The 19,721-nt window shown below is 44.6% G+C and overlaps 1 protein-coding gene across 3 annotated transcripts in view; it reads left to right on the top strand.

Annotated features, from left to right (window-relative positions):
- SV2A (synaptic vesicle glycoprotein 2A) overlaps positions 1-19,721 on the top strand; it is a 211,114-nt gene that overhangs the window by 177,054 nt on the left and 14,339 nt on the right. For all 3 annotated transcript variants that reach the window (XM_073567045.1, XM_073567046.1, XM_073567048.1), the window contains 4 exons: positions 6,638-6,802; positions 7,421-7,554; positions 12,362-12,568; positions 13,402-13,561. In XM_073567045.1, the coding sequence (XP_073423146.1) occupies positions 6,638-6,802; positions 7,421-7,554; positions 12,362-12,568; positions 13,402-13,561 (666 nt within the window). The remainder of the gene's footprint in view (positions 1-6,637; positions 6,803-7,420; positions 7,555-12,361; positions 12,569-13,401; positions 13,562-19,721) is intronic.

Below are 19,721 nucleotides of genomic sequence, written 5' to 3'. Positions count from 1 at the left end.
TATGTCTGGATTTCCAGGACTGAGGCTTCCAGAGTGATTCCCCCCGATAACTATTAATCGGAGCTGTCAGGGAGGTAATTAAGACGCCGTGTTCCCTGTCACCACTTGCCATTCCTTGGCTGCACATTAAAGGAGACAGAAATTACTTCCTAATGTAGTTATAGGCCTGTGGATCGACTCCGAGAGAGATAACGAGAGCGGAGAGTGTACAATTACGTCTTGTGCGGTTCGTGCTGCTTCTATAAATATGGTATTTGGAAGGACGGAACGGGACGATGAATCGGAAAGTGAGATACTTATTGATATCAGGGGGGCAACACAAAATGCTTCATTAAAGTGGCTATTAATTTTCATAATGTTATTAAAGGGAGACCTACGGTGACTTAAAGGGCCCCGAACCCAGCAGAGTTAGAACATGTCTATGCCAACATCCACTGCCAGTAGCAGCCTACTAGTAGCCTACATCATCTATAATAGGGACGAACGCTACTCTCCCCTGCTTCTCATTTCGGGTATTGTTACCCCTACTACCTGGGAAAGTAGGAACGACTCCACCCTATTTGTAGTCATTTTATTTAATGATTGGCAGTTTTTGAGAGCATCCCAATTACACCACTTAGTCACCATTTCTGTCCATCCTTGAACTGTCAAAAGTAAGAACTTATGTTACCTAGAATGAGTTCACCCTTGGATATCTCCACGCTGTAATAACTCTGGCATTGAATAAAACTATTCTTATATAACTGTGCCCCAAAGACTTCGTTCTAGAATAATTCCCCCCTAAAGTAGCGCCACCTTTAAAATAACTCCAGACAAGAAGATCTCTTCCCTAGGATACTTCCACTCTAGGACACATCCACTCTAAGATACCTTCACACTAGGATACCTCCACTCTAGGATACCTCCACTCTAGGATACCTTCATGCTTGGATACCTCCACTCTAAGGATACCTCCACTCTAGGATACCTCCACTCTAGGATACCTTCATGCTTGGATACCTCCACTCTAAGCATACCTCCACTCTAAGGATATCTCCACTCCAGGATACATCTACTTTAGGATACCTCCACTCTAAAATAACTCCATTCTAAAATAACTCCACTCTAAAATAACTCCACTCTAAAATAACTCCATTCTAAAATAACTCCACTCTAGGATACCTCCACTCTAAAATAACTCCATTCTAAAATAACTCCACTCTAAAATACCTCCACTCTAGGATACCTCCACTCTAGGATACCTCCATTCTAAAATAACTCCACTCTAAAATACCTCCACTCTAGGATACCTCCACTCTAGAATAAGCCCCACCCTAGGAGCCTCCACTCTAGAATACCTCCACTCTAGAATAAGCCCCACTCTAGGATACCTCCTCTCTAGGATACCTCCACTCTAAAATAACTCCATTCTAAAATACCTCCACTCTAGGATACCTCCACTCTAGGATACCTCCATTCTAAAATAACTCCACTCTAAAATACCTCCACTCTAGGATACCTCCACTCTAGAATAAGCCCCACCCTAGGAGCCTCCACTCTAGAATACCTCCACTCTAGAATAAGCCCCACTCTAGGATAAGCCCCACTCTAGAATAAGCCCCACTCTAGAATAAGCCCCACTCTAGGATAAGCCCCACTCTAGAATACCTCCACTCTAGAATAAGCCCCACTCTAGGATACCTCCACTCTAGAATACCTTCACTTTAGAATAAGTTCACTCTAGAATAAGCCCCTACTCTAGAGTAACTCCTCATTAAATACATCCACTCTAGAATTCGCCAACTCTAGAAAAACCCACTTTAGAATACACACAATCTTAAAAAACTCCAGAATACCTCCACTATCAAATACCCCCACTCTAGAATATCTCAACTCTAGAATAACCCCACTCTGGAATATTTCCATCTTAGAAAACTTCCTCTCTAAAATAACTTCATTATAAAGTACCTCCACCCTCGAATAACACTATTAACTTCGGCCTAATATAACACTATTCTTGCGTAACTCATCTCTAGAAAAACTCAACTCCATTATAATTCCACAATAGGTAACTCCATTCAAGAATGGCGCCATCCAAGAATGCTTCCTGCCTAGAATAAGTTCATTATAGTGCTTGAAAAAGCACTATCTTGTAATGCGAACGCTGCTAACTTATTCTTCTTCTGCTTCTTCTTCTGCTGCTTCTTATTATTATTATTCAGTTGATTTTCCGCAATTAATGCGGCCCGAACCGCTACACGCACAAACTCCGTTGAGGTGTCGTTTCTAAGCCAGCGTCCACGAGTGGTGTGCTAAGTAATTTTCGTGTCGATCGGATTTGTAGTTTTTGCGCAATTTGCATTTGAAAAAACATTTTCCTCAATGCATTTCAATGGGAAAATGTTGCCACAGGGAAAACATGCCCTGAGGCGATTCAAATGGCAGTTAAGCTCATTGATATGCGCAGGCACACCCAGTTACTATGCCAACGCCTATGAACTTCACATGACCCCCCCAGGACACAGATTCTGCCACATAATATCAGCTCTTAAAGCGAAACCCACAGCACAAATGCAAATCTAGCTTCATCACATGACGCATGCCCCTGAGAGAGAATGTGCACCAAAGTGGATTTAGAAGCCCAGTGAGCCAAACTGGCTCTTAAAGAGCCGATGCGGCAAAGTGATTCTTAAAGGGCCGACGCACCAAAATGAGTCTTAAAGGGCCTGCGCCCCAAATCGAAAGCTGAGTGACCCCAGGCTCCAAATCGAAGGCTGAGCCACCCTGGCCTCCAAATCTGACCCAGAGTGGCCCCGCTCACCAAATCGGACCCAGAGTGGCCCTGCCCACCAAATCGGACCCTGAGGGGCCCCACCCACCAAATAGGACCCAGAGGGGCCCCGCCCACCAAATCGGACCCAGAGGGGCTCCGCCCACAAAATCAGACCCTGAGGGGCCCCATCCACCAAATCAGACCCAGAGTGGCCCCGCCCACCAAATCGGACCCAGAGTGGCCCCGCCCACCAAATCGGATCCTGAGGGGCCCCACCCACCAAATAGGACCCAGAGGGGCCCCGCCCACCAAATAGGACCCAGAGGGGCTCCGCCCACAAAATCAGACCCTAAGGGGCCCCACCCACCAAATCGGACCCTGAGGGGCCCCACCCACCAAATAGGACCCTGAGGGGCCCCGCCCACCAAATAGGACCCAGAGGGGCCCCGCCCACCAAATAGGACCCAGAGGGGCCCCGCCCACCAAATAGGACCCAGAGGGGCCCCGCCCACCAAATCGGACCCAGAGGGGCTCCGCCCACAAAATCAGACCCTAAGGGGCCCCACCCACAAAATCGGACCCCGAGGGGCCCCGGCCACAAAATCGGCCCCAACCACAAAATCAGACCCTGAGGGGCCCCAACCACAAAATTGGGCCCCGAGGGGCCCCAGCCACAAAATCGTACCCTGAGGGGCCCCACCCACAAAATCGGACCCAGAGTGGCCCTGCCCACCAAATCGGACCCTGAGGGGCCCCACCCACCAAATAGGACCCAGAGGGGCCCCGCCCACCAAATCGGACCCAGAGGGGCTCCGCCCACAAAATCAGACCCTGAGGGGCCCCATCCACCAAATCAGACCCAGAGTGGCCTCGCCCACCAAATCGGACCCAGAGTGGCCCCGCCCACCAAATCGGATCCTGAGGGGCCCCACCCACCAAATAGGACCCAGAGGGGCCCCGCCCACCAAATCGGACCCAGAGGGGCTCCGCCAACAAAATCAGACCCTAAGGGGCCCCACCCACCAAATCGGACCCTGAGGGGCCTCGCCCACCAAATCGGACCCTGAGGGGCCCCGCCCACCAAATAGGACCCAGAGGGGCCCCGCCCACCAAATAGGACCCAGAGGGGCTCCGCCCACCAAATACGACCCAGAGGGGCCCCGCCCACCAAATCGGACCCAGAGGGGCTCCGCCCACAAAATCAGACCCTAAGGGGCCCCACCCACAAAATCAGACCCCGAGGGGCCCCGGCCACAAAATCGGCCCCAACCACAAAATCAGACCCTGAGGGGCCCCAACCACAAAATTGGGCCCCGAGGGGCCCCAGCCACAAAATCGGACCCCGAGGGGCTCCGGCCACAAAATCGTACCCTGAGGGGCCCCACCCACAAAATCGGACCCTGAGGGGCCCCAACCACAAAATCGGACCCTGAGGGGCCTTGGACACAAAATCGGACCCTGAGGGGCCCTGCCCACCAAATCGGACCCAGAGGGGCCCCGCCCACCAAATCGGACCCAGAGGGGCTCCGCCCACAAAATCAGACCCTGAGGGGCCCCATCCACCAAATCAGACCCAGAGTGGCCCCGCCCACCAAATCGGACCCAGAGTGGCCCCACCCACCAAATCAAACCCTGAGGGGCCCCACCCACCAAATAGGACCCAGAGGGGCTCCGCCCACAAAATCTGACCCTAAGGGGACCCGCCCACAGAATTGGACCCTGAGGGGCCCCACCCACCAAATCGGACCCTGAGGGGCCTCGCCCACCAAATCGGACCCTGAGGGGCCCCACCCACCAAATAGGACCCAGAGGGGCCCCGCCCACCAAATAGGACCCAGAGGGGTTCCGCCCACAAAATCAGACCCTAAGGGGCCCCACCCACAAAATCGGACCCCGAGGGGCCCCGGCCACAAAATCGGCCCCTAGGGACCCCAACCACAAAATCAGACCCTGAGGGGCCCCAACCACAAAATTGGACCCCGAGGGGCCCCGGCCTCAAAATCGGACCCCGAGGGACTCCGGCCACAAAATCGTACCCTGAGGGGTCCCACCCACAAAATCGGACCCTGAGGGGCCCCAACCACAAAATCGGACCCTGAGGGGCCTTGGACACAAAATCGGACCCTGAGGGGCCCTGCCCACCAAATCGGACCCAGAGGGGCTCCGCCCACAAAATCAGACCCTAAGGGGCCCCACCCACAAAATCGGACCCCGAGGGGCCCCGGCCACAAAATCGGCCCCTAGGGGCCCCAACCACAAAATCAGACCCTGAGGGGCCTTAACCACAAAATCAGACCCTGAGGGGCCCCAACCACAAAATTGGACCCTGAGGGGCCCCAGCCACAAAATCAGACCCTGAGGGGCCCCAACCACAAAATCGACCCTGAGGGGCCTCGGCCACAAAATCGGACCCTGAGAGGCCCCAGCCACAAAATCGGACCCTGAGGGGCCCCGGCCACAAAATCAGACCCTGAGGGGCCCCAGCCACAAAATCAGACCCTGAGGGGCCCCAGCCACAAAATCGGACCCTGAGGGCCCCACCCACAAAATCGGACCCTGAGGGCCCCACCCACAAAATCGGACCCTGAGGGCCCCACCCACAAAATCGGACCCTGAGGGGCCCCACCCACAAAATCGAACCCTGAGGGGCCACACACACAATATCGGACCCTGAGGGATCCCGGCCACCAATTCAAGCCCTGAGGAGCCCAGGCCACTGAATCGGATCCTGAGGGGCCCCACCCACCAAATCAGACCCTGAGGCCAAAGTGGCTTCTGAGAGGCACCCACAGTTAAAACGGATCCTGAGTTGAAAGTCTTGCAGGGGTGGCAGGCAAGTCTCTCTTAAAGTGGCAGCCCGGGCACCATTTCAAAGCACTATCTGTACTTCCTTCAGGAAATACACATCTAGTTTTAGAATAACTCCTCCCTAGAATAACTATCAATATAATAACTCTTGACAAGTTCAACTCATGTCTTGCATAACTGCAAAGCGTAAAAGGTTCCACCGCGTCAAGGTGTATCCAAATAGGGACGGTCCTATACTGTCTCCAATATATATATTTTTTAATGCTAAAATTAACCCTCCTGAGAATAACTCGGCCTGAAAATAACTCCTCTGTAGAATTACTCAGTTCTAAAATAAATCCAAAATTGAAATAAAAACAGAAAAAGTGTGAATTCAGCTCACTATGTATATTTTAGATATAAGTATCCCAGGAAACCTCCAGCGTAGACAGTTTGTGTTCTGGGTGTGGTGCACGGAGCATGGACATGTCTAGCTTCCAGGTCAAATAGCTCTCAGTGGTCCAAAAGGAGATGTCCTCCAGCCAAGGCAAGTATTTCAAACTGAGCCTTTAATCATATAGGATAAAAAACAATTGGACGAATTTACACATATTAAAAAAACTAACCTAATGCTTACATTACAGCTATGGTTAAGTGTTTTTCTACGTGAAACGAGTAAGCTTTTGTTTTTTTTTAATATGTGCACATGCTCCCATTTTTTAATGCTGTATGATTAAAAGCTAAGTTTTAACTACTTCCCTTTGGTGCTGGAGAACATCCCCTTTTGGACAATTACTACAACTACAAGTTATAGCATGCCGTGCTCATCCCTCACCTATTCATTCCAAACCTATTCATTCCAAGTCTCCTAGTTTATCTATGTCCATACCTCAACCTCAAAAACTCTCGACTTCTGTCACCAGCACTTGGTACTTGGTAGACATTAGTATGCACCACTGGACTTCCATGGACTTGTGGGTGACAATACCAGTCATTCTCGTAGAGGAACCTACAATAATTAGATCAGGGTTTCTGTACATTTGGAAGGCAGAGGCAATTATTTGTCTTTTTAACACGTCTCTTCCTTGTTTTCTTCAGCTACTATGGACTGACGGTTTGGTTCCCAGACATGATCAAGCACCTCCAGAACATCGACTACGCCTCCCGCACCAAATATTTCTCCAACGAGAGGGTGATCAGCTTCAACTTTAACTTTACTCTCGAAAACCAAGTCCACAAAAATGGAGAATACCAAAATGACAAGTAAGAGAAAGCAATGCCCTCGTTATTCATGTACTAGGGTGCATCAACATCAAAACACAGAAAAGTGGTGGAAATTTTGTACTTTTGCTACAGGGTGACATCTCATCACTTTCTTCTTTTGTCTCCTCCTTTCATTTGATCCTATTTTGGCTCATACTACAATCAAAACCACAAAATATAAAAAGAAACCTTTCTTATGTGTCCCAGGAGATCATCCATGCTTGCTTTCTCTTCCTCACTGTCCTGTGTTTGGACAACTGACTGCAGCAGGAGCTTCCCCCCATGAGCTTCTACTACCAATGTTTATGAATGGTCAACCTTGCTTCCTTCCTAAAATCCAGAAATTATTGAACAGAAATGTTAAAGGGGTTGTTTACTTTACAGAATAAGTTGAAAAGTGAATTAGGCTTAATAACCTTGATATTCATCCCCACTGTTCCACTAAAGACCCCCATGTACAGAGGTCTGTCCTTCAGGATGAGCTAGGCAATATTGTTTTATGATTCTTGTTAAGGGCAGAACTGGAATGCTCTTCTGATATTTCCAAACTTTTCGTGTGGCACATAGACTTTATACCGAGACCTAAAATATTTACACCTCTCGCTTTTGTCTCAAAAGATTCATCGGACTGAAGCTGAAGTCTGTTATATTTGAAGATTCTTTATTCAAAGACTGTTACTTTGAAGATATCACATCCAGTAACACTTTCTTCAAGAACTGCACATTCATCTCCACTATGTTCTACAACACAGGTGATAAATCTCATTTCTCAAGACACTTCTAGTGTTTCTTTGCAGTTAAAAAGCTGTACATGTAAAGACACAAATCTGCATAATCTTGGATAAACGTATTGTTTCACAAATATTGTAATTAAAGTTGACAAGTCAAAAGGTTCACACAGATCCCTGTTTACTCCCAGAGAAGGCCATATATCCCAAGCTACAATAATAATTCCACCTATGTACCAGAAAATAACTACTATAATACTACTCCCTATGTACAAGAATATAACTACTATAATACTGCCCCTATGTACAAGAATATAACTACTATAATACTCCCCCCTATGTAAAAGAATATAACTACTATAATACTGCTCCCTATGTTCAAGAATATAACTACTATAATACTGCTCCTATGTACAAGAATATAACTACTATAATACTGCCACCTATGTACAAGATTATAACTACTATAATACTGCTCCTATATACAAGAATATAACTACTATAATACTGCCTGCTATGTGCAAGAATATAACTACTATAATACTGCCCTCTATGTAAAAGAATATAACTACTATAATACTGCCCCTATGTACAAGATTATAACTACTATAATACTGCCTGCTATGTGCAAGAATATAACTACTATAATACTGCCCCTATGTAGGAGAATATAACTGCTATAATACTGCTTCCTATGTACAAGAATATAACTACTATAATACTGCCCCCTATGTACAAAGAATATAACTACTATAATACTGCTCCCTATGTACAAGATTGTAATTACTAAAATACTGCCTGCTATGTGCAAGAATATAACTACTATAATACTGCCGTATGTATAAGACTATAACTACTATAATACTGCCCCTATGTAGGAGAATATAACTGCTATAATACTGCTTCCTATGTACAAGAATATAACTACTATAATACTGCCCCCTATGTACAAGAATATAACTATTATAATACTGCCCCTATGTACAAGAATATAACTACTATAATACTGAGAAAAAATAAGTCCAGCGCTGTAAGTCCATAAAATCCATTTTCTTTTATTCCATAACTTCCAATAGCATGAAAGCAATTAAGTCATAGTCCAAACATTAAAATCAAATGCTTTTCAACGCAAAACCGTGTGTCTTAATCATTGACGTAATTGCTTTTATACTATTGGAAGTGATGGAATAAAAGAAAATAGATTTTATGGACTTACAGCGCTGGACTTATTTTTTCTAAGTACTGTAATACTGCCCCCTATGTAAAAGAATATAATTACTGTAATACTGCTCCTATGTAGAAGAATATAACTACTATAATACTGCCCCTATGTACAAGAATATAACTTTTAAAATACTGCCTCTATATACAAGAATATAACTACTATAATACTGCCCTTATTTACAAGAATATAATCATTGTAATAATGCCCCCTATGTACAAGAATATAACTACTATAATACTGCTCCTACCATATGTACAAGATTATAACTGCTATAATACTGCCCCTATGTACAAGAATATAACTACTATAATACTGCTCCTATGTACAGTGGGGAAAAAAAGTATTTAGTCAGTCAGCAATAGTGCAAGTTCCACCACTTAAAAAGATGAGAGGCGTCTGTAATTTACATCATAGGTAGACCTCAACTATGGGAGACAAACTGAGAAAAAAAAATCCAGAAAATCACATTGTCTGTTTTTTTTTCATTTTATTTGCATATTATGGTGGAAAATAAGTATTTGGTCAGAAACAAAATTTCATCTCAATACTTTGTGATATATCCTTTGTTGGCAATGACAGAGGTCAAACGTTTTCTGTAAGTCTTCACAAGGTTGCCACACACTGTTGTTGGTATGTTGGCCCATTCCTCCATGCAGATCTCCTCTAGAGCAGTGATGTTTTTGGCTTTTCGCTTGGCAACACGGACTTTCAACTCCCTCCAAAGGTTTTCTATAGGGTTGAGATCTGGAGACTGGCTAGGCCACTCCAGGACCTTGAAATGCTTCTTACGAAGCCACTCCTTCGTTGCCCTGGCGGTGTGCTTTGGATCATTGTCATGTTGAAAGACCCAGCCACGTTTCATCTTCAATGCCCTTGCTGATGGAAGGAGGTTTGCACTCAAAATCTCACGATACATGGCCCCATTCATTCTTTCATGTACCCGGATCAGTCGTCCTGGCCCCTTTGCAGAGTAACAGCCCCAAAGCATGATGTTTCCACCACCATGCTTTACAGTAGGTATGGTGTTTGATGGATGCAACTCAGTATTCTTTTTCCTCCAAACACGACAAGTTGTGTTTCTACCAAACAGTTCCAGTTTGGTTTCATCAGACCATAGGACAAAACTCCTCTGGATCATCCAAATGCTCTCTAGCAAACTTCAGACGGGCCCGGACATGTACAGGCTTAAGCAGTGGGACACGTCTGGCACTGCAGGATCTGAGTCCATGGTGGCGTAGTGTGTTACTTATGGTAGGCCTTGTTACATTGGTCCCAGCTCTCTGCAGTTCATTCACTAGGTCCCCCCGCGTGGTTCTGGGATTTTTGCTCACCGTTCTTGTGATCATTCTGACCCCACGGGGTGGGATTTTGCGTGGAGCACCAGATCGAGGGAGATTATCAGTGGTCTTGTATGTCTTCCATTTTCTAATTATTGCTCCCACAGTTGATTTCTTCACTCCAAGCTAGTTGGCTATTGCAGATTCAGTCTTCCCAGCCTGGTGCAGGGCTACAATTTTGTTTCTGGTGTCCTTTGACAGCTCTTTGGTCTTCACCATAGTGGAGTTTGGAGTCAGACTGTTTGAGGGTGTGCACAGGTGTCTTTTTATACTGATAACAAGTTTAAACAGGTGCCATTACTACAGGTAATGAGTGGAGGAAAGAGGAGACTCTTAAAGAAGAAGTTACAGGTCTGTGAGAGCCAGAAATCTTGATTGCTTGTTTCTGACCAGATACTTATTTTCCACCATAATATGCAAATAAAATGAAAAAAAAACAGACAATGTGATTTTCTGGATTTTTTTTTCTCAGTTTGTCTCCCATAGTTGAGGTCTACCTATGATGTAAATTACAGACGCCTCTCATCTTTTTAAGTGGTGGAACTTGCACTATTGCTGACTGACTAAATACTTTTTTTCCCCACTGTACATGACTATAACTACTATAATGCTGCTCCTATGTACATGAATATAACTACTACAATACTGCTCCTATGTACAAGATAATAACTACTATAATACCGCCCACTATGTCCAGGAATATAGCACCTATAATACTGCCCACTATGTCCAAGAATATAACTACTATATTGCTACCCCTATGTACAAGAATGTAGCTACTATAATACTGCTCCTATGTAAAAGAATATATCTACTATAATACTGCTCCCTATGTACAAGAATATAACTACTATAATACTGCCCTTATGTAGAAGAATGTAATTACTGTAATACTGCCCCCTATGTAAAAGAATATAACTACTCTAATACTGCCCTTATGTAGAAGAATATAATTACTGTAATACTGCCCCCTATGTACAAGAATATAACTACTATAATACTGCTATGTACAAGAATATAACTACTATAATACTGCTCCTATGTACAAGAATATAACTACTATAATACTGCCCCCATGTATAAGAATATAACTACTATAATACTGCTATGTACAAGAGTATAACTACTATACTACTGCCGCTATGTACAAGAATATAACTACTGTAATACTGCCCCTATGTACAAGAATATAACTACTATAATACTGCCCCCTATGTACAAGAATATAACTACTATACTACTGCCCTCTATGTACAAGAATAAAACTACTATAATACTGCCCCTATGTACAAGAATAAACTACTATAATACTGCCCTTATGTAGAAGAATGTAATTACTGTAATACTGCCCCCTATGTACAGGAATATAACTACTATAATACTGCCCCTATGTAAAAGAATATAACTACTATAATACTGTCCCTATGTACAAGAATATAACTACTATAACACTGCCCCCTATGTACAAGAATATAACTACTATAATACTGCTATGTACAAGAATATAACTACTATAATACTGCTCCTATGTACAAGAATATAACTACTATAATACTGCCCCCATGTACAAGAATATAACTACTATAATACTGCCCCCATGTACAAGAATATAACTACTATAATACTGCCCCCTATGTACAAGAATATAACTACTATACTACTGCCCTCTATGTACAAGAATAAAACTACTATAATACTGCCCCTATGTACAAGAATAAAACTACTATAATACTCCCCCTATGTTCAAGAATATAACTACTATAATACTGCCCTTATGTAGAAAAATATAATTACTGTAATACTGCCCCCTATGTACAAGAATATAACTACTATAATACTGCCCCTATGTAAAAGAATATAACTACTATAATACTGTCCCTATGTGCAAGAATATAACTACTATACTACTGCCCTCTATGTACAAGAATATAACTACTATAATACTGCTCCCTATGTACAAGAATATAACTACTATAATACTGCCTCATATGTACAAGAATATAACTACTATAATACTGCTCCTATGTACAAGAATATAACTACTATAATACTGCTCCTATGTACAAGAATATAACCACTATAATACTGCCCCTATATACAAGAATATAACTACTATAATACTGTTCCTATGTACAAGAATATAACTGCTGTAATACTGCTCCTATGTACAAGAATATAACTACTATAATACTGCCCCTATGTACAAAAACATAACTGCTCAAACACTCACTCCACCTCTGTAATAATCCCTATTCCTCCTGATTTTCAGACCTGTTTGACTATAAGTTCATCAACAGTCGGATTGTTAACAGCACGTTCCTGCACAGTAAGGAGGGATGCCAGCTTGACTTTAGTGATGACATTAATAACGCCTACATGATCTACTTTGTGAGTTTCTTGGGGACTCTGGCGGTTTTACCTGGCAATATTGTCTCCGCCCTACTGATGGACAAGATTGGGCGTCTTCGTATGCTGGGTAAGATGCCAAATGCTCTGACAAAGGAGTTACTTTTAGGTCTTTTTTGATCATTAACATTCGGGCTTCTTACTTGTATTTAATTAGATGTCCATGTTGGGTAATCTCTTGATGATGGCCGATTTTCTATTCCCCCCATGGCTGTGCTACCGGGTGTCAATGCCGGGTCTTGAAAGAAACATAGGATGACCAAAAGGCTTGGCATTGGTTGTGTGGAGACAGAACCTGTAATGGCTGTTGTAACAAATATGTAACTCACAATACTGATTTTGAGTATATAGGCAGAAAACGTGGACTCCGGTGTTCGTCGTCTGACTAGAACTTTTATGCCCCTCTGTTTTTCGGATGTTTATAGGCGGTAAACTAAGCTAGGCACAGGCCTTTCTCATGGCCTGTCTGACATGTTCTGGTGGTTCCTCCATCCCCCCAAAAAACTAAATGAAAAAGTGGTCGAAACAAGCTCAAACCATTAAACTAACCCTTTACAAGACAACTCGTTCTTCAAATAGCATGACACAAAGCAATTTACAAAAAAAAAAAGTAATAAAACGACCAAAATCGTATGACTTGGTGTCATCGTGCGTCTATTATAGGGTAAGCAAAATTGTGACATTACAAATTATAACTCGGTGCTATTGGAACTCAGCTCTAGTGAAGTGATCGGGGCTGACCTGCAATACTACATGTCACCTGTGGACAAATGTGGCGCTGTTTGTGGTAGAAAGCATTTTTATTCTATTAATCATACTTGAATTAATCTATTAGATTAACCTTGTGATGGAAACCTACTGACTGATTGAATACATAACTGACTTCTTTGTCTATGTTCCCAGCTGGTTCCAGTGTCATGTCGTGCATTAGCTGCTTCTTCTTATTCTTCGGGAACAGTGAATCAGCCATGATTGCGCTCCTTTGCCTCTTCGGTGGAGTCAGTATTGCATCTTGGAATGCTTTGGATGTCCTGACGGTGGAGCTCTACCCCTCAGACAAAAGGTAAATTGCTCTTCTTTCTCCTAATCTTATTCATTCTCAAAATTCTCAATTTAAAATCTGTCTTTAATGAGTACGGATTTTCCAATTACTAAGATAGGAGAGGACAGTTGGTGCTCATAAAATTCTATGGAGAACTATAACTGTCATTTCAAGAGAACTTGCAGTAGAGCATCCAGCTCCTCTCTCTCAGTGTATCTACCTTTGTCTCCTCCATCTCAGTCTGTATCTTCCTCCATCTCCTCCCCCTCAGTCTGTATCTGCCTCCAGCTCCTCCCCCTCAGTCTGTATCTGCCTCCATCTCCTCCCCCTCAGTCTATATCTGCCTGCAGCTCCTCCCCCTCAGTCTGTATCTGCCTGCAGCTCCTTTTCTCAGTCTGTATCTGCCTCCATCTCCTCCTCCTCAGTCTGTATCTGCCTCCTTCTCCTCCCCCTCAGTCTGTATCTGCCTCCAGCTCCTCCCCCTCAGTCTGTATCTGCCTCCATCTCCTCCCCCTCAGTCTATATCTGCCTGCAGCTCCTCCCCCTCAGTCTGTATTTGCCTGCAGCTCCTTTTCTCAGTCTGTATCTGCCTCCATCTCTTCCTCCTCAGTCTGTATCTGCCTCCAGCTCCTCCCCCTCAGTCTGTATCTGCCTCCAGCTCCTCCCCCTCAGTCTGTATCTGCCTGCAGCTCCTTTTCTCAGTCTGTATCTGCCTCCAGCTCCTCCCCCTCAGTCTGTATCTGCCTCCAGCTCCTCCCCCTCAGTCTGTATCTGCCTCCAGCTCCTCCCCCTCAGTCTGTATCTGCCTCCAGCTCCTCCCCCTCAGTCTGTATCTGCCTCCATCTCCTCCCCCTCAGTCTGTATCTGCCTCCAGCTCCTCCCCTGTTATGAATGGGTCACCAAGGAGAAAAGCAGGCCCAGGCTAAGCCACTGAAAACCAGAGAGGTTGGTAACTAAGTGGATGCAGACCCCTGATCTTGTCCACACAACCAGCAGTAGCCGTGGAGCATACCTATGATGATCCTAGATGCCTCGGCACAGCTGGAGAGCTAACTAAGCCTAAAGCAAGAAAGGGGAAATCTAAACTGCCCCGGAGCAGACCCCAATGGAATAGATAGCTCCCAAACACATATTGTCGGTGAGACAAGATGAAAACACAAACGCAGGCAGAAAAATAGACTGAGCAAAAGATGGGGCCCACACGGACTAGACAGGACAGGAAAGGAAAGACACTGTCTGCAATCACGCAAAAAACCCTGCAAAAGTCCAACATGTCTGATGCAAAAAACACTGAAGTCACTCGACTTCGCCCCCACTATATCAGCACTCTGGTATATTCTGAAAGCAAAGCAAAAAGAGACCAATATAAAAGGGGACAAAACAAACTGGCACATGCAGTAACATATGGGCCGTGATTCAGCACAGCCCCAGCCGGACCTAGCTGACCCGCACAAAGCAGAGATAAGCAAAACCAGATCAAATGCAAACAGAATAGCAAATGAATCACTTAGCTGAACATGCAGGGAAAGAGCAGGAGACATCAGACCTCAGGAGGCACAGGAAAAAAAACACCAGCAGGGATAGAGGGAGTCAGCTGTCTTAGATCCCAATCAGAAACCCCAGATCTCTAATCGTCTTCCTCATTATCAGGTGGCAAGCCTCTGTCAATCAGATTAGCTGCACTACCTCCAGAAACCACCAGAGGGAGCCCAGAAAGAGAACTTTCAATCTGACCAGCTCCACTATCTTCAGTAATCACCAGAGGGAAGCCAGAGAGAGAATTCACCACAGTACCCCCCCTTGAGGAGGGGGTCACCGAACCCTCATCCACGCCACCAGGCCGGTCAGGATGGGCCCGGTGAAAAGCACGAACCAATCTTTCGGCATGAATGTCAGAAGCAGAGACCCAAGAATTATCCTCCTGGCCATAACCCTTCCATTTGACCAGGTACTGGAGTCTCCGTCTAGCCAAACGAGAATCCAATATTCTCTACCTCATACTCCAAATTACCTTTAACCAATACAGGGTCAGGAGGCGCCACCATGGGAACTACTCGCTCAACAAACCTCTTCAACAAGGATTTATGGAACACGTTATAAATCTTAAACATAACTGGAAGAGCCAAACGAAAAGAAACGGGATTAAGGATTTCCAAAATCTTATAAGGTCCAATGAATCTTGGCTTGAACTTTGGAGACGCAACCTTCATAGGAATATTCTTTGAAGACAACCAAACCATATCACCCACTTTACACCGGGGACCAATGGTCCTATGCCGGTTGGAAAACCGTTGGGCTTTTTCCTGAGAGTGGGACAACTTATCCACCACTTGGTCCCAAATCTGCTGCATTCTCTCTACCACAGAATCCACACTTGGGCAGCCCGAAGATTCCACCTGCCCTGAAGAAAATCGAGAATGAAACCCAAAGTTACAGAAAAAGGGCGACATCAAAGTGGCAGAAATAGCCCTATTGTTTAGCGCAAATTCGGCCAAGGGCAAAAATGAGACCCAGTCATCCTGATCAGCAGATATGAAACATCTCAAATAGGATTCCAAAGTCTGGTTTGTTCTCTCAGTCTACCCATTGGTCTGAGGATGAAATGCAGAGGAGAAAGATAACTGAATTCCTAGTTTGGAACAAAAAGCTCTCCAAAATCTGGAAACAAACTGGACTCCTCTGTCCGACACAGTGTTCTCTGGAATCCCGTGCAACCGAACCACCTGCTGTAAAAACAAGGGCACCAACTCTGAAGAAGATGGCAACTTTAGGAGTGGTACAAGATGGACCATCTCAGAAAATCTATCAGAGATCACCCAGATAACAGTCATTCTCTGAGAGACAGGAAAATCAGAAATAAAATCCATTGAGATATGAGTCCACGGCCTACTGGGCACCGGCAGGGGCATCAACAACCCACTAGAACAAAAACAGGGCTTGGACCGAGAACAAGTCCCACAGGACTGCACAAAATTCCTGACATCATGAGATAAGGCAGGCCACCAAAAAGACCGACTCACCAAATCTCTGGTACCAAAAATACCTGGATGACCAGCCAAGGCGGAGCAATGAATTTCAGACATTACTCTTTTCCTCCACTGGTCAGGGACATACAATTTTCCCATAGGGCAACGTTCAGGTTTGTCCTCCTGAAATTCCTCCAGGGCACGTCTCCAATTGGGTGAGATGGCGGAAAGAACTACACCCTCATTTAGAATGGTAGTAGGCTAGGTCACATCAAGAGAATCCGCAAAGAAACTCCTAGAAAGGGCATCCGCCTTAACATTCTTAGTGCCCGGAAGAAAAGAGACCACAAAATTAAAAACGCGTGAAAAAGAATGCCCACCTAGCCTGTCTAGGATTCAAGCGTTTGGCTGATTCAAGATAAATCAGATTATTGTGGTCGGTGAGGACCACAACTTGATGTCTAGCTCCCTCCAACCAATGTCTCCACTCTTCAAATGCCCATTTCATGGCCAACAATTCCCGATTCCCCACATCATAGTTACATTCAGATGGGGAGAATTTTCGAGAAAAGAAGGCACAGGGATTCATCTTAGAAGTCACCCGATCTCTTTGGGACAAAACGGCTCCAGCACCAATCTCAGAAGCATCTACCTCCACCTGAAATGGGAGTGAGGCATCAGGTTGCCGTAGAACCGGAGCAGAAGTGAATCTCCGCTTAAGCTCCTGAAATGCCGAAACTGCCTCTGGAGACCAATTCACCATATCAGCGCCCTTTTTGGTCAAATCAGTCAGTGGTTTAAAAATACCAGAAAAATTACTTATAAATTTACGGTAGAAATGAGCAAAACCCAAAAACTTCTGGAGAGCCTTCAAAGAAGTGGGCTGAACCCAATCATAAATGGCCTGTATCTTGGCCAGGTCCATTTCAATAGCCGACGGGGACAAAATGAATCCCAAAAATGAAATCCTCTGTACACCAAAGAGGCACATCGATCCCTTAACATACAGAGAATTTTCCCTCAAAATCCGGAACACAGTCCAGACATGTTCCACTTGAGAATCTCAATCACTGGAAAAGATCAAAATATCATCCAGATAAATGATCAAAAACGTATCCACAAAGTCCTGGAAAATATCGTTCATAAAAGACTGGAAGACAAAAGACTGGAAGACAGAAGGGGCATTAGTGAGCCCAAAAGGCCCACTAATCCCCAAATAGTCAAAATGTCCCTCCGGAGTATTAAACGCCATCTTCCATTCATCCCCGTGCTTGATGCGAATAAGATTATACACCCTCCTGAGGTCAAGCTTGGTAAATCAACAGGCACTTTTAACTCTGGAAGATAAATCAGAAATCAGGGGAAACGGGTATTGATATTTAACAGTGATTTTGTTAAGGGAACGATAGTCAATACATGGCCTTAATGAACCATCTTTCTTGGCCACAAAAAAAAACCCAGCACGTAAAGGTGAAGAGGATGGTCTAATATGACCCTTCTACAATGACTCCTTGATATAAGATCGCATAGCATCATGTTCGGGTACCGATAAGTTGAAAAGCCGACCCTTGGGAAATTTACACCCGGGCATTAACTCAATTGCACAGTCATAACTCCTATGAGAAGGCAAAGACGCAGACTTACTCTCACTGAATACATCAGAAAAATAAGCCAAATAGTCAGGAATATCATGAGACTGGGGAGAGGTGGACAAAACAGGAGTGTCACTAAGAAGACACTGACAACCCCAACTCACCACAGACACAGATTTCCAATCCAAAACAGGATTATGAGTTTGCAACCAAGGAAAACCCAGAACAATAGTATCATGCTAATTGTGCAACACCAAAAATTTGCAATTTTCTTTGTGGTCCGGTGCAACCCGCATTATCACCTGGGTCCAAAACTGGGGTTTATTCTCCGCCAAGGGAGTAGCATCAATACTCCTCAAAGAGATAGGAGTCCGCAGGGGTATCATGGGAAAACCACAACGTTTAGCAAAGTCCAAATCCATCAGATTCAAAGCTGCTCCTGAATCTACAAAAGCCTTAGCGGAAAATGTAGACAAGGAGCAGATCAGGGTAATCGCCAAAAGGAACTTAGACTGTACACTGCCCACCACAAATGTGTGTGCAAAACGCTTTTCTCGTTTAGGGCAGACAGCAATAGTATGAGATGCATCTCCACAGAAAAAACACAACTTATTACGCCTTCTAAACTCCTGACGTTGCGCCTCAGACAAAACCCTATAACATTGCATGGGTTAAGAAGTTCGTTCGAAAGGCAACGCCTCCCGTGTAGTTTTACGTTCACGTAAACGCCGATCAATTTGAATGGCCAATGACAGTCGTCAAGACCAGCGGGAACAAGAAATCCCACCATAACATCTTTTACGGTTTCTGCCAAACCCTTCCGAAAGAGAGCTGCTAGGGCATCATCATTCTATTTTGTAAGGACCGCCCACTTTCGGAATTTTTGACAATATAACTCTGCAGAATCCTGACCCTGGTTCAATACCAATAAAGTTTTCTCAGTTTGATCAATAGCATTAGGTTCATCATACAAGAACCCCAAGGCTTGAAAAATGCATCCACACTAGCCAGAATAGGATCTCCAGGTGTCAAAGAAAAGACCCAATCCTGGGGATCGCCGTGTAGCAGGGAGATGACAATTTTAACCTGCTGCACAGAGCTCCCCGATGAGTTAGGTTTCAAAGAAAAAAATAATTTACAATTATTCTTAAAATTCAAAAATTTAGACCGATCCCCAGAAAACACATCAGGAGTAGGGATTTTTGGTTCAACAGCAGATGATTGAGCGAGATAGGCAGAAATTCCCCACACTTTAGCAGCGAGCTGCTCAACACGATCAGACAATTGCTTAGTCTCCATTTAGAGAAAAAAAAAATATCCTCCTACAGCCCCAGAAAAAAAAGAGGAAAAAATATATGAAAAAAAAAATTTCTGACACTTTTTTTTTTTTTAATTCTTTCCTGCTTTAGAGTACCCTAGAGTCTACAGTTAGGCTGGTGATTCTGTTATGAATGGGTCACCGAGGAGGATAGCAGGCCCAGGCTAAGCCACAGAAAACCAAAGAGGTTGGTAACTAAGCGGATGCAGACCCCTGATCCTGTCCACACAACTAGCAGTAGCCGTGGAGCGTACCTACGATGATCCTAGACGCCTTGGCACAGCCGGAGAACTAGCTAAGCCTCA

Source organism: Dendrobates tinctorius, unplaced genomic scaffold (genome assembly GCF_039654945.1).
Source record: "Dendrobates tinctorius isolate UK_male_01 unplaced genomic scaffold, ASM3965494v1 ptg000019l, whole genome shotgun sequence".
NCBI lineage: Eukaryota > Metazoa > Chordata > Amphibia > Anura > Dendrobatidae > Dendrobates > Dendrobates tinctorius.
Note: the sequence above shows the minus strand (reverse complement) of the source record. Positions and strands in the feature narration are given on the sequence as shown.